Source organism: Chlorocebus sabaeus, chromosome 27 (genome assembly GCF_047675955.1).
Source record: "Chlorocebus sabaeus isolate Y175 chromosome 27, mChlSab1.0.hap1, whole genome shotgun sequence".
NCBI lineage: Eukaryota > Metazoa > Chordata > Mammalia > Primates > Cercopithecidae > Chlorocebus > Chlorocebus sabaeus.
The window spans coordinates 14469341-14484410 of NC_132930.1; the positions used below are offsets into that span (position 1 = coordinate 14469341).

At 37.4% G+C, this 15070-nt stretch overlaps 1 protein-coding gene across 1 annotated transcript in view; it reads right to left on the minus strand.

Annotated features, from left to right (window-relative positions):
* Positions 1–15070, minus strand: part of DTHD1 (death domain containing 1) — a 64509-nt gene that overhangs the window by 28128 nt on the left and 21311 nt on the right. Inside the window, exons 6-7 of the mRNA XM_073012474.1 lie at positions 8650–8814; positions 6504–6793 (exon numbers count right to left, since the gene is read on the minus strand). Of these exons, the coding sequence (XP_072868575.1) occupies positions 6504–6793; positions 8650–8814 (455 nt within the window). The remainder of the gene's footprint in view (positions 1–6503; positions 6794–8649; positions 8815–15070) is intronic.

Consider the following 15070-nt stretch of genomic DNA (forward strand, 5'->3'; position numbering starts at 1 on the left):
CATATCTCTGAGCTTTTTAGAGACTTCCCTTAGCTTCCTTACCCTTCCTTAGCTTCCCTTAGCTTCCCTTAGCTTTTTTACCCTTAAAACGGGAGAAATAAAGCTTAACTCCTAGGACTGTTTAGGAAATGAAACGAGAAAATATGGATAAAATAATTATCATAGGATGTGGCACACAGTAAGTGCTCAATAAATGACAGCAATGATACCAAATGATAAGAGGCAGGATTCTTGCACTATTTTGAATTTGCACACACACACACACAAAAACCAAAATCAAAACCAAAAACAAAAAAAAACTCAGATTTTTTTAAAGAAATGTCAAGATGAAGCTTTTTTTTTTCTTTTTTTGAGACTGAGCCTCACTCTGTCACCCGGGCTGGAATGACACAGCTCCACAGTGGCACAATCCCAGCTCACTAAACCCTCCACCTCCCAAGTTCAAGTTATCCTCCCACCTCAGCCTCCCAAGCAGATGGGACTATAGATGTGTGCCACCGTGCCTGGCTACTTTTTTTTTTCCATAGAGATGAGGTTTCACCATGATGCCCAGGCTGGTCTCGAACTCTCCTGAAGGCAAGCAATCCACCCTCCTCGGCCTCCCAAAGTGCTGGGATTACAGGCATGAACCACCACATCTGGCCAAGATTTAGCTTTCATGTCTACATGGAAACTTCCTTTGTCTACTGTAAGTCAACATACAGTTGACTGCCCAGAGTTTTCTCTCATGGAAAACGTTCCATTTTGCCTAGGGAACAAAGACTTCAGTGAGAGATGTAGATGATACCAGGACCCTTCCCCCGGTCCTGACTGCTTGAGGTCATTTTGGTGATTTTTCTAAAGCTCAGTTAAATCTAGAAATAGAATAACTCCAGATTACAGAAGGTGTAGGAGTAGATCCCTTTGCAAAACTTTATATTTGAGAGGCAACCTGGCTACTTAGGAAAAAAAAAAAAAAAACGATTCCTAGGAGATGAATGACTAGCCAGAGTTTATCTTCTTAAGAGAGTCTCACTTTGGTTACAAAAAAAAAAAAAAAAAAAAAAAAAAAAAAAAGTGGATTATTTGGGGTAATTTAAATGTTATCTAAATAGTAAATTAGGTAAATTGGAGTTTCCAGCTCACTGGAGTGACACCTGGCTAACTTCTGCTTCCATACTACTAGAGTGCTATCAAGAAAAATTTTACTACTTTGGTCCCTGTGGAATACCAATTAGTAAATTTCCCCTTCTACCCCTTGAAAGACATTATACTCTCTGTCGGGTGCACAATTATTCATAAGAAATGATTTATACAGAGGATATAAGGATTGAGGGTGAGGCATAGCCACTCTGGTTCAATTGAGACCTAAAACTATTACCAATTTTTAAAACTAAAGATCTCTAGGGAAACTCTCTAAAGATCACATTTATATATGAAGTAGGGATGAAATTATTGAGGATTTACTAATAGTAATAGCAAAATCTTCATGTTGTAAACATAAACCATTTTGTAATTTTTTAAAGTTGGAGTTTCATTGTTGTTAAGGCATAATATTATATTTTAAAGATGTCTGGTCCCCTGAATAAAAAAATAGATCCAAAAAAATAGAAGTTGCATGAAGAAATTGCACTACTCTGTTTTTTTCTCCCTCACTGGCATATTTAAAGGAGAAATAAAAGAAAAACTCATTCATTCCATACCCAAAGTGTAAAATCAAGCACTAGTGGACCTTCTGAGAATCTTTTTCGTCTTCTTGATATCTTACGTATATAGTCCCCTAGAAGTGTCTCGAGATAGTAGCTATTTAGTAAATACCTGTCATGTAAAAAGTTCGAGAATTTACTTATATTTTGTGGATTACCTGCTGTCCCTTATAGTAATATATTTTCTTCTCAATAATGGGTATTAAATATTTTTCATTGATGACATAGAAAATACAAATGTAAGAATAAATGTTTTTGCTCAGATAAATCAGATAAAAAAATTGAAAGGGCTAGCAGTCCGGGAAACCAGAAAAACCCTATGAGAACCACTGGCTCAGTGTATTTCTATATTCTAACCCATTCTCCACCAGCTCTACCTCTAAGCCATGCTATCTTTTGCCTGGTTTACTGCAATTAAACAATAACTGGTCTCCCTGCTTCTCCTCTTGCTCTAAAGCCTATTCTCAATGCAGTTATAATCTAACTCAGATCACTTCTCTGTTAAAAAGCCTTCATGTTTCCCCAAGTCACTCAGCAGAAAAGGCCGTCTTTCCAATGGCCTACAAGGCATGATCAGTTCTCACCTCATCTTCCACAACCTGTGCTCACTCCCTCTGATCCAGCCATCTCAGGCTCCCACTGTTCCCCACACACACAAGGCAGGTTTCCACCGAGTTCACTGGCACTGGCAATCCCTCTGCCTGGGATAAACTCCCCTGAGATAGGATTATGGCTTGCTTCCTCACCCTCTTAGAAACTTCTTTTTTTTAAATGTCACCTTCCCAGAATGGTCTTCCCTAAGATAAAACTGCAAGCCTGCTACATCCCTTAAGATCCCCCTATCCTTTCCCTTCTTTATTCTTCTATAATTCACTTTTCAGCCCAAATTAAGCTATGCAGTTTATTTACTTATTTGCTTATTCTCTGTCTTTCTTCATTAGACTTTAATATACATAAGGTCAACAAATTTTTGTTTAGCAAATTAAAGAATGGTTATTATATAGGTGTACAGATACATGTAGAGATACACCCCATAGAATATCTAGAAAAATCACTGCCCTAGGCCAAAGGGCATTCAGGGCAACTTTAAAAGACAGACCTCACAGGGCATTACTAGATATTATGGGTGATGCTATGTTGCCATTATATAAAATCATATTAAAACACTTTCTGGCACTTTCTGGATTTTGTGTGTAGTGGGGGCTTGGTTATCTTGCAATAATCCAAGTGCTAAACTGACAACTCTCACCTAGAGAATGAAAGCTTGCTGTAGCTTGTGTCCAGAAGAATGCCAAAAACCATTATAAAAACCAAAGGACACACCTATCCATCTTCCTTCCTATTAGAGATACAAATATAGTCTATGTCCTGTGACCTTCACTGAAAAGCCATTCATATTCTCTATAAGTGAATAGAGAGATTTCGGCATTTTCAAAGGGCAGTAATCTAAATTAATTAAAGTTTTAAATACTTTTAATTGCACTTAATATTATAATGTTTTTTTCTAAACTTTAGTCTTCATTTCTTTCAACAAATACTGAGTTTCTTCTAACTGTCAGGCTCTGGATTGAATGTTGACCACCAACAGGACAGTGCCTCCACCGATGGGACTGTGGTAGGAGAAACTGGAATTGATCAAACAATGAAATGAATGAATAGAAAATTGCATGTGACAAAGGCCACAAAAGAAAAAAGGAGGATCTACAAAAGTATAATAGAACTATTAAAAAATAAAATAAGTTCTGACATAGGAAGGACAGAGAAAGCTTCTCAGAACATGATCTTTAAGGTGAGACCTGAAGATACAGCAGGAGAGAACTGGGGGTGAGGGTGGGGGTGGGGAGGGCGAGGAGAATCCTCCAGGCAGAGAATCTCTAGCTTTATCTCTTTGAGATTCACAGAGACTACTCTAGGCCCTGATAAAAGGATGGATCAATTCTTTTACCAGGATGAGGTATCAATTGTTTACTGAGGATCTTGTCCCTCTTAGGCAGAGAAAAACCCAGTGAGGCTCCAGATCTGAGCCTGTCTCCCTAGGAAAAGCAAACCTAGGATCTGGGTATCCTGCCAGACTCATTTTCCTTGAATGAAGACGAACTCTTCCCCATCCTTTATACGGAGGAATTGCTCAGGTGCCGGCTGCCTTGTATGCTCTTGGTTTAGCAGGTGCTCCCCGGTCTCCACAGCAGGCAGTGGGATATTCAGTACCACTGCTTGTGAGTAGAACAGTAATGCACTCCTGTTTAGGGTGGTTGGTAAACACAGCTGCTGTCACAGTATTACAGGAAAATCATTTGCATCATTAGTTTGGGTGGGACACTTCTTGTTAGTACTATATCTCATTAGAGAGATTTCTCCAGGGTGGACGCTGTGGTTTCTGCTCCGGAAACCAAGTAGGAAGGGGCCTCTTCCACCCTTCCTTCCTCTCTCTCCTCTCTCTTCCCTGCCCCCTTCTCTGCCATCTTTGTCACTTGCTCACTAAGTCCCGTCAGCTGGTTCAGAGGCTGAGATCCTGTATGTGAGAGTAGAATAGACACTTAAAATTGGGACATTTTAGGTCTCACTTATTCCTGAGATATCAAAAAAGGGGGGAGGGCAGCATCAGCTTCAAGCCTTGTCCCTTCTTTGAAGCAAAAAAGAACCAATGAGGCTTGGAGCTATTTCTTGAATCAGAGAGAAAATAGGCATAATAAAATAAACGGGATCCATATTAATTTATAAACAAACAGAGCACATCCCCTCAAGTCAATGTAGAAAGCCTCCAGGGCCAGAAATCTTCGTAAAATCTGTCCTGAATTTTCCCTCTCACCTCATTTTTATACACACACCTGTTAGACTCTATTTCACTGCAGGGCAAGCAGTTAGAAAGAGGAAGGTGTTGACTTAATGAAAAAGAAATTGTTGTGATGCCAACTCTTTCAAAGAACGTTTGCTTTCTATTCCCACACAGCTGTTTACTCTTCATGTTCTTTTTCTTCCTTTTCTCTTTCTCTTCATCTCTTCCCTTTGACCGCTTTAGTCTCATCTATTCATTCACTTCTCCAATCTCTCCTGCCACCTCTCATATTCATCCTGCTTGTTTTCCTCATCACTGTTATATAATCATTCATTGACTACACACTTATCGAAAGTACTTGCATGTTCATTGCAGCACTATTTACAATAGCAAAGCCATAGAATCAACCTAGGTGCCCATCAACAGTGGACTGGATCAAGAAAATGTGGTATATATACACCATGGAATAGCATGCAGCCACAAAAAAAGAACAGAATTATGTCCTTTGCAACAAAAGGGATGCAACTAGAAGCCATCATCCTAAGCAAATTAATGCAGAAACATAAAACCTAATACTGCATGTTCTTATAAGTGGGAGCTAAAGTTAGATGCACACGGACATGAAGATGGCAACAATAGACACTGGAGACTACAAGGGCTGAAAAACTCATTGTTGAAATCACTCTCTAGATATAAGTCTATCAAACATTGTAGAGAAGAAAATGAAGATGATAGTTTGTTTATCAGTCAATGATATTTCTTCAGTGTATTTGATTACAGTGTACAATAACTGGTAATACATTACTTGTATCAATGTTTAGTTGGGTTGATATCAAAAATAAAGCATTTTGTAAAGAAAAAAAAAAATCTTTGGATATACCAGTTCCTATGTTAGGCTCGGAGGATGTATTAACAAGAAAGACATGGTCACTGCCCTCATGAAGTTTTCATTCTGGTGAAGGGTAAAGGACATAGCATAACTATATGAACAAAAAGTAAATAAGTTAATTAAATAATTTCAAATTGTGATAAGATTTAGAGTGAAAACAAAAATAGCACTAGAGAAATACGGGAAAAGAAGTAAGCAAGGTACGTATGTCATTTAGATGATCTCAGCTCACTGCAACCTGCAACCTCTGCCTCCTAGTTTCAAGTGATTCTCCTGCCTCAGCCTCCCAGTAGCTGGGATTACAGGCACCGGCCACCACACCAGACTAATTTTTTTTTTAACTGAGTAGAGACGAAGTTTCACTATGTTGACCAGGCCAGTCTTGAACACCTGACCTCAAGTGATTTGCCTGCCTTAGCCTCCCAAAGTTCTGGGATTACAGGGGTGAGCCACGTACCCAGCCTAGATCAATTATTCTTAATTTCTTTTTTGTCATAGACTCCTTTAGAGTTTGGTGAAAACTGCCCATTGATTCTCAGAGTAGTCTTTGAAAAATATAAAATACATGGAATTAAAAATATGGCAATTATACTGAAATATAGATCTATTCACATATCTTTTGGGAGTCCACTGACGCCCAGGTTAGATTCTTTGTAAGACATCTTAAAGAGTTTGGATATTATTTTATAAAACATCTTAAAGAGTTTGGATATTATTTTAGATAGAATAGGAGGTAAAAATAAGGTTGTAATCACTCGTATAATATAGTATGATTTATGTGTTTAAATGGTCACTCTTATTACCACATGGTAATTGATTTCATACGGCCAATAATGGAAGCATTTAGAAGGCAACTTTATTGTTGTAGGAAAGATACGATCCTAGTTTAGATTCAGATAGTAACTGTGGAAAAGGCTGTTTCTAAAAAGTATCACTTAGAATCTTCCTGTAAAGGAACATGCATTGCCTAAGTAGAAAATAAAGAAATGGGAATGGAAGAAGTATAATACATAAGTCTTTTTCTCTTCCTACTTCCTAAAGTCTCTCGTCAATCCTCTGAAGGTTTCCTTAGTAACACAAGTTTAGCAAACTCTTTTGAAGAGCTTGTGGCTTATAGCCCATAAAATATATAAAAAGATTTCTTTATACGTACTTGAAGCAAATATGTTTCCAGTAAATCTTAAAAGAAGTTGTTCTCCTTCTCGAACTTGGAAATGACGAGATGGCTCTGGAGGTCCCCCAAACCCTTCCAAGCGCAAGTTCTTAAGCGCCTGGCTTAAATCTTTGGAAGGCACCACTAAAACAGCTATTCTATGTGGATTGTCCTTCTGGTGAGACAGCACTATGCAGGCAGTGGTGCTGAGCATGGCTTCCTCTAAAGATTTCACAAAAGTAACCAAATGACTATTGTCCATGGTGGAAGAGAGGTGAAGTACAATAAACCTGCATGGAAGAAAGAGGTGAGACCCGAGGGAAAAACGCAGCATCAAGAACATCACTGATACCTAATAACACCCAAGCAAAGAGCCATTATCAAACAGACGTCTTTTCAAATCAAGTATTCTCAAGGCCAACAGGTTAGATTCATTAATGATTGTAAAGAAACTCTTGGCCATCAAGAAACCGGCTCAGGCTGGGCACAGTGGTTCACGCCACTTGGGAGGCATCCCAGCACTTTGGGAGGCCATGGAGGGTGGATCTTTTGAGCCTAGAAGTTCAACACCAGCCTGAGCAACATGGCAAAACTCAATCTCTATAAAAAAAAAGAGAAAGAAATAAAAAAAGAAACCAGCTCAAATCAAACTAAATTCTAAAACATGCTCGTAAACAAAGAAGTCATACAGTCTCAGCTCAGCTCTAAACATGGCAGCGTATTTTAAGTTATATTTTAACTAGAATTACAAAAGAGCATATTTAAAATATAGAAAAGAAAGATGAACACAATAATTTATTGACTCTCCATAGGATGCAGAATATATACCATAATTAAATGGGGATTGAAATATGCATCTCTGTGCAGGTGGGAAGGATCGTTACGATGGACCTTGGTAGGGACTGCATTATGTATCACCATCTCTGCACACATACACCTTCATGTGTTGAAGTACTATCCCCTGGTACCTCAGAATGGGACCTCATTTGGAGATAGGGACTTTACAGAGGTAATCAGGTTAAGGTGAAGTCATTAGGGTCTTCTCTAATCCAGTATGACTGGTGTCATAAAAGAGAAATTTCAACACATAGAAATGCATAGAGAGAAAACACCCTGAGACCATGAAGACGGCCATCTACAAGCCAAGAAGAGAGGCCTGGGTAGCTCCTTCCCTCACAGCCCTTGGAAAGAACAAACCCTGCTAGCACCTTGATTTTGTACTTCTAGCCTCCAGAACTGTGAAACAGTACGTTTCTGTTGTTTAAGCCACCAGTGTGTGGTACATTGTTACGGCAGCCTTAACAAACTAATACAGACCTCTTTCCCCGACTGGGATACCCGTTCTCAAATTCTTCTCCAGTGATTTGGCCTAAAAGAGGCCCTCACCCAGAGTAGCCCTACATCCACAGACAAGGACTAACCAATGTGGGGATGCAAAGCCAGCCACCTTGGTACTAGTACTGCAGAGCTCCCCAGAGGGTGTCAGGCTACAGAAATACTTCAACTGAAACCATCATTTTTTCCATCTTCCTCCTTTGCCCTACAGGATTTACCCAAGAGCTCTCTTTCAATGAATCACTTGCTTTTCATCTCAGACTCTATTCTTAGGAAACTGGATTCAAGAAAATCATAAATGTAAAAGCTCCCATTATGAAATAAAAGCTATCTTTAGATATATGATCACCTGTCTCTATGAGTGGCTACCCTTCATGAACCTTAAATCTGTCTAAAACTCTTCTCATAATGGGCTGTCTAGAAAACATGGAAATGAGAAAGCAAAATGAGGGCACTGAAGTAACAAATTCCGCTTATCTATACATAGTTATAAGATATGCATAATATGAACAGTTAATTACTATCTCCATGGAATTTCAGAAATGAAGGTGCTATTTTAAAACTATTTTGAAGTTAGCAGAAACCTGTAGTTATGAGTGCTTTCCAAAAGCACTTGTTTAACTGCCATAAATGAAATTACCGATAGCATATCCGTGTCAATTCTGGTTTGCATTTTAAGTATCCTTTAAAGAACGGTTAATATTTCTATTTGAAGGATTAAAATGTAATCTTACTATTCCATTTCTATAAACTCCATTTATGACCATCAGAAAAGAGTATCATCAACTTTGATTGTTTGTTATTGTATTACCTCTGCAAATGTTCATTCAGTTCAACTGATATCAACCCGCTCTGTATGGTTTTCATAACAACATCATAAAGCTCACACCAACCACTGTCTTGGCTTCTGAATCCCAGTAATTTCAAACATTCACTGGCATTTTTCCCAGGTTTTCTTATGGAGGCACTTTTTGTCCTATATGATGGTAACAGAAGAGATATTGGTACAATTTACACGGTTTAAATATTATTTAATGCATTCATTCTTTCATTGTGAATGATCTAATAACAATTCATTAAGTATATACTATGTGCCATAATTATGTTTTGCAGCACAAACACAGAGATCAAACTATATAACCCTTGTCCTACAGAAGCACGTAGTAACACAGTATTATCTAATTGCAGCACAAGGTGACCTGTGTGATAATTAAAGAAACGTACACGGTGGCTTAGGAGCAGAAGCAAGAGGCTCGGGAAGCCTGCAAAGTTAAAATGCTAATATTTGAGCTGAGCTTTGGAGAATGACAAGCTTTTTACAACTGGCAAAATAGATTTAAGAGAGTACCCAAAAACATTAATAAACTCACTGATGTAAACCCAGATACTCTAGAATAGCAAACAGTGGTTGTAAAGCAAAAAAGGTAAGTGCGCAAACCCAGGAGCAAAACTGCCCAGTTTCAAAGCCTGGATGGCTCTGCCTCTTATGAACTGTATGACCATGAGCAAATTATTTCATTTCTCTGAATCTGTTTTCTTACCTATCATATGAAAATAATAATAGGACTGATATGGTTTGGCTGTGCCCCCATCCAAATCTCATTTTGAATTGTAGCTTCCCTAATTCCCAAATGTTGTGGGAGGGACCTGGTAGGAGACAACTGAATCATGGAGGCAGTTTCCCCCCATACTGTTTTTGTGGTAGTGAATAAGTCTCATGAGATCTAATGGTTTTATAAGGGGTCTCTCCTTTTGCTTGGCTCTCATTCTCTCTCGCCTTCTGCCATGTAAGACGTGTCTTTCACCATCCACCATGATTGTGAGGCCTCCCCAGCCACATGGAACTGTGAGTCCATTAAACCTCTTTTTCTTTATAAATTATCGAGTCTTGGATATATTTTTATCAGTGGCATGAAAATGGACTAACACAAGTACCAATATCATGGGATTAAATGAATTAATATTTGTAAAGCACTTATAATTGTAGTGAGCGTAAGTAGTATTAATATTCTAACTCTACTTTCTACTGTAGGCACAGCCAATTTACTTTCTTGTACAGTTTTCCTTCTTGTGTAGCCTGCCCCACCCAAAGGCCCTGAAGAAATTGGCTATATGTGCCATGTGATATTTTTCCCCAACCACAGGTCATGTGACTAACAGTATACCAATTTCCAACGGCCAGTCAATTTGATTATCTTTCTTGGAATTTGACTAAGTGGTCCAGGGACTGTAACTTTTCACAGTCCTGTTTCTGTGGTACCTTGGTCAATGAAAATTAATAAGCAGAAAGATTCTTCAGAAAGGAAAAATAGATGCTAAGAGAGAAAAGGAGAAAAATCAAGAGGAGAGGATCCATATAGTCCTAGAGATGGAGAAAGCAGAGGTTCACTATTTTAGCCTCACAATAAACTCTTTTCTTGAATTTGTTTAAGTGAACATCTGTTCCGTACAATTAAAGGAAGAAAAGTCCCTGATACTGAACATCTTTGGGGAAAAATACCTAGTCTAATGATGCTACCTACACTCCACAAAGAGACAGAGCCATGGTATATGAATGGAGACCGGAATGTGAATTTCATATATTCATTTGTGAAGTGAACTAGAGTTAAAGGCTTAAAAACCAACTTACTTTCACAGGTTGACATGTCCTATGACCCATGGATTCAGATTAGAAACAGAACTTGATTTAAAATGTCTACTCTGAAAACTTCTTACTCTGTATTGGTTACTTCAGGGGATCAGCTAGATTAAAATTAGGAGCTTAGGGGAAAAATAACATTTACTTTTATGCTACTGGGTTATAACCACAGATGTGGTGAATTCTGTAACCCTTGGAAGTTAATAATTTATTCACACAGGAAGTTACACTCTCACTGAATCCAGAATGTTGGTCATTTACTAGAAATTGATTTGAATGTAATTTTTTTTCTGATAGCATTCATTCACTTTTTTTTCGTTGAAAACCTAAATTATCTGTGGAGACCGACAGGCTCCCAAGGGTGGTGGGGCTGTCCCTAATCCCAGGACCAATGGGTATATAACCTAAGGCAAATAGTGTATTTGTCATTCATTAATGCTCCTCACCAGAATATCCAATTTCGCCCTGATCTGAATATATGACAGGGTTACACTTCCTGGACTCTGTGATTGAATGGGGCCAAGTGACTAGTTCCAGTAAATGATGTGAATGAAAAAAAAAAAAAATGTGTCACTTTGAGGCCAAGCACTTAATTGCTAATATGGGTCTAGCCAAAGATCTTTCTTCTGCCACTGTCATAGCAACCGAACAGTGGCTGTTCTATCTAGAGTGAGGATGACCAAGAAGCAGCCTACCTTTGATGGCCACGACAGATGCAAAGATTGTTGTATAAGCCCTTGGGATGTGAGAGTTTTGTTACCATGCCATAACCTAGGCTAATCTGCGCTATATCTGTCTTCTGGTTCCAGTGATCCATTCAGTGATGAGTTTGTGACAGATCTGGAGTGAGAATCAGGCCCTGGGCTTTTATGCATATTCATAGGGTAAAAGCTTCCTCTTTTCCACTGAACTTGGACTTATAAAGATGTAGCTATGTTGCCAGAATGAGGAACAAGCATGTCAGAGAATGGAATTGGCACAGAGGAAAGCAGATAGAGATGAAGAAGAGAGATTAGGTTCTTCCTGGTTGAAGAAATATATATATAGATAGATACATCCTCAGATTTTTAATTTACATATATCAAAAATTCTTTTTTGCTTAAATACTTCGGATTTGCTTTCCTGTCACTTAAATCAAGAGTCCTTAATGATATAAAGATTAAACTTAAACTTTAATAGGCACAGCCCACATTCAAATTAAATAATCTGATGGTATACTTGTGTCTCGCAGCTGTTAACAGCTCTGCAACTAAACTATTTCCTTAATATATGTTATTAGCAAAGTTTGACAACTAGTATTGTCTGACAGTGAATAGCACTTCATCAAACTCCATAAAAGGCAACATGCTGACATAGTGATAGTTCCAAAAATAGTAAAGATTTATTTTTTAAATGTGTTTATTTTAAAATGATCAATTTTGCTTGGGATTCACGCAGACAGTACTAATCTCTCTGAGGTTACTGATTAAAATGTCATGCTACTTTTTCTGTGGAAAAAATAATATATGATACAGAATTTGACAAGCATTCAAACTATCAAAATTCTCATTCTATATTATATTTTACTTTCGGGATATTTTCTTTGTGATATTCATCATGCATAGATATTTAAACGTGAATGTCACCAATGTTTTGAGGTTAACTTTTTCTCAGAAAACTATAATTATTTATTAAAGTATTAATTTTAAATGGTATGCTGTATTCAAAAAACTTACAATATTTTCCCATTTTAAGTTATTCATGTTGATTATAAAATTCCTTTAAAATGGAAAAGTAAAGGGAAGAAGAAAGTCCACATAGCCACATTGTCTGAAGTCAAATATTATAATATATTGATACATTTCTGGTAGTTTTTATTTTTACATGGATTATTTGACTTTAAAGTGGTGAAATATTTGACGTATTTTAAAACATGTCATATTTATGTTAATATTATGTCATAAATATTGCCATATTTATGTCAATATTTGACATATTGTATGACAAATTGTGTACCTTAACTTTACCATTTGTAATCGGTGTAATGGTTGTTGGATATCAATTCAAATGACCTGAGTGCCTACCACACAGCTGAGAGAAACGTTCTCTCTTGATATAACTGTACATTCTGACTGTAGGTCCATCTACTCTTGGAGCTTTGCTCAGTTCAAGGTGTCACAGTTACAATTATTGTACAGAGGAAAAAACCCTACATAATCTAAGTAGTCCTCAGTCTTCATGTATTGTCCCATTCTCCTTTGCTTTGCTGATGTTGCTGCCTCACTGCTATTGAAAACAGAAGATCCTCCATGATCTGATGCAATGCCCTCGTTTGGTGTATTTACCTACGTGTGCCACTACTCTGGCAATAGCTTTTAAGGTGAGGAAAAACAAGAAAACTCTCTTTCCACTGTTATGCTATATGTGATTCAGTTATTCCACCCTGAGCTTGAGCTCCCAATGACACTGTACCTTAGTGGACCCATGCACCCTGGCCCCCAACATGCCCACACAGTAATTTTTTTAAAGAAATTTTCACAGTGCTGGAGCTGTCTTATGTTTTATCCAGTTTCTGGACAATAAATGAGCACAGGTCATCCTAGGCTGAAATTTAGTCATCCATTCAAATTTCTTTCTCTATTACGCTATCTTTTCTTGCCAGCTGACAGCAGAATATCCACTTAAATCCAACAGAAACGTTTCAATAATGTTGCACCTCAGGAAAAAAAAGGGAGTGATGACTTCAATCTCTTTCATCTCAGGAGACTCTGTTCACTCTGTGGATTTGCCTGTCTATCCCTAGGGACAATAAGATTCATATACCAAGGAGTATACAGATAAGTAGATGTATTGGATACGACTCTTTGGGGTGCAGGTAACAGAAACCCAAATTCATTTTACTTAGTTATAAATAAATTAATTATAGTAATCCTTGATTGTTAATGGGGAAAAGAGACAAATGTGGAGGGCCTCAGATATAAACTCTGTCTGGAATTGGAATATCATCTTTATCTAATTACTTCTCTTCTCTGCATCTTTCCTTTTTTATCTAGTACTATTAATGATCATTCTTTTTCCAGCAGCAGAAATCACGGTTGTTGACAACTTCTGAGTTTTATATCCTAAGGTATGAGCTACACCCCAAATTATCCTTTTTATTACACATCAGGGAATTACAATCAGCCTCTTGTGGTTAAAGTGTTTAATTATACGTAGGGATATTAATGAATATAGAAGCTCCCATTGCATCTGCATGGATAGAAAGGGCAATTTGCAGAAATTGTGGTACAATTCCCAAAATATAAGGTGTCTAGCAGGGAAAACAATAGATATACCCTCCGGTCTGCATTTTCTCAAGCCTAACAGTACACAATTACATATTTCCCAGTTAAATTGCCTAAATACCACACAAACGACATTCAAAAGATTTTCCACAAGATTAAAAAATCTGCTCCAATGCACCTTAATATTTTGTTTCTGTAACTAGGAAATAGACAATATCGGGAATTTTTCAAGGATAGTTTCTTTTGTATTTAAAAACTAAATTATTTCCCACTTGGCATTCCAATTCACAGGGAACCTTATTTTCTTACAGAAAATAGTACATATGAATTAAAAATACTTCTAAATATACTACCTCCAAGTTTAACACATGAAACAAATCTTATTTTCTCTGTAAGCATTTACTTCAATGTTTCATCGAAACAATTTCACTCTATTAAATGAGATTTGCCTGTGTTGACAATACGGCACTCACTGATAAGCACAAAGGAAAATGTAGTATGTGCGATTTCATTATTTATAAAATTGTCATTTCCTTCTTAGGTAGACTGTCTAAAATATTATAAATTTAATACACAAAATCCAGAATTATAAATAACAAATTTAGAATAATCTCTAGTTTAAAACAACTAGATCTTGATAAATGTGCTTTTTGATACGTTTTTTTTTTTTTGGCTTGCATACTTTTAAAAGAATTTTTTGATACAAATTCTTTTGAAATTTTCCAAACTCCTCTCCAAATAAAATGTGTGAAGTCAGGGTTGCAGCTAAGGGAGAAACCAGGCAGGAATGAGGGGATTACTAAGATGGCAAGCACCTTTCCTGTAATGTGGATGCAGGAGCATGCAACCGTAAGTAATAATCAAGTGAGCAGAACATGAAGCTGTCAGTCCTTGGGGTAACAGCCATGTGGGAAAGGTGAACTTGAGATCTTCACCAAGACTCTCAAGAAGGTTAATGTAGCCCCAGGTAAGTAGCAGATGGTTCTCAGCAGAGGTGGGAACAAATGCCACCTTGAGGAAAGCAACTCCATTATGCCTGAAGAAACCCCACGTTTGCATGCTCACAAGCAAAAGTTCTCAAACAAATTAGAAGGTAAATGCCATGGATGATAGATATAAACACTCCCAAAGACTTCAGATCTTAGAATTAGGAGATTTAAGATGAAAACAACTATATATGAAAAGTTTAATAAAGGACAGTATATCACAAATAAGTAAGCAAGAAGAAACTCTAAAGATAATTAGGGAGATTTAAATAAGGGCCATGTAGAACTTTTTTTTGTTTTTTGTTTCTGTTTTTGTTTTTTTAAACAGGGTCTCACTCTGTCACC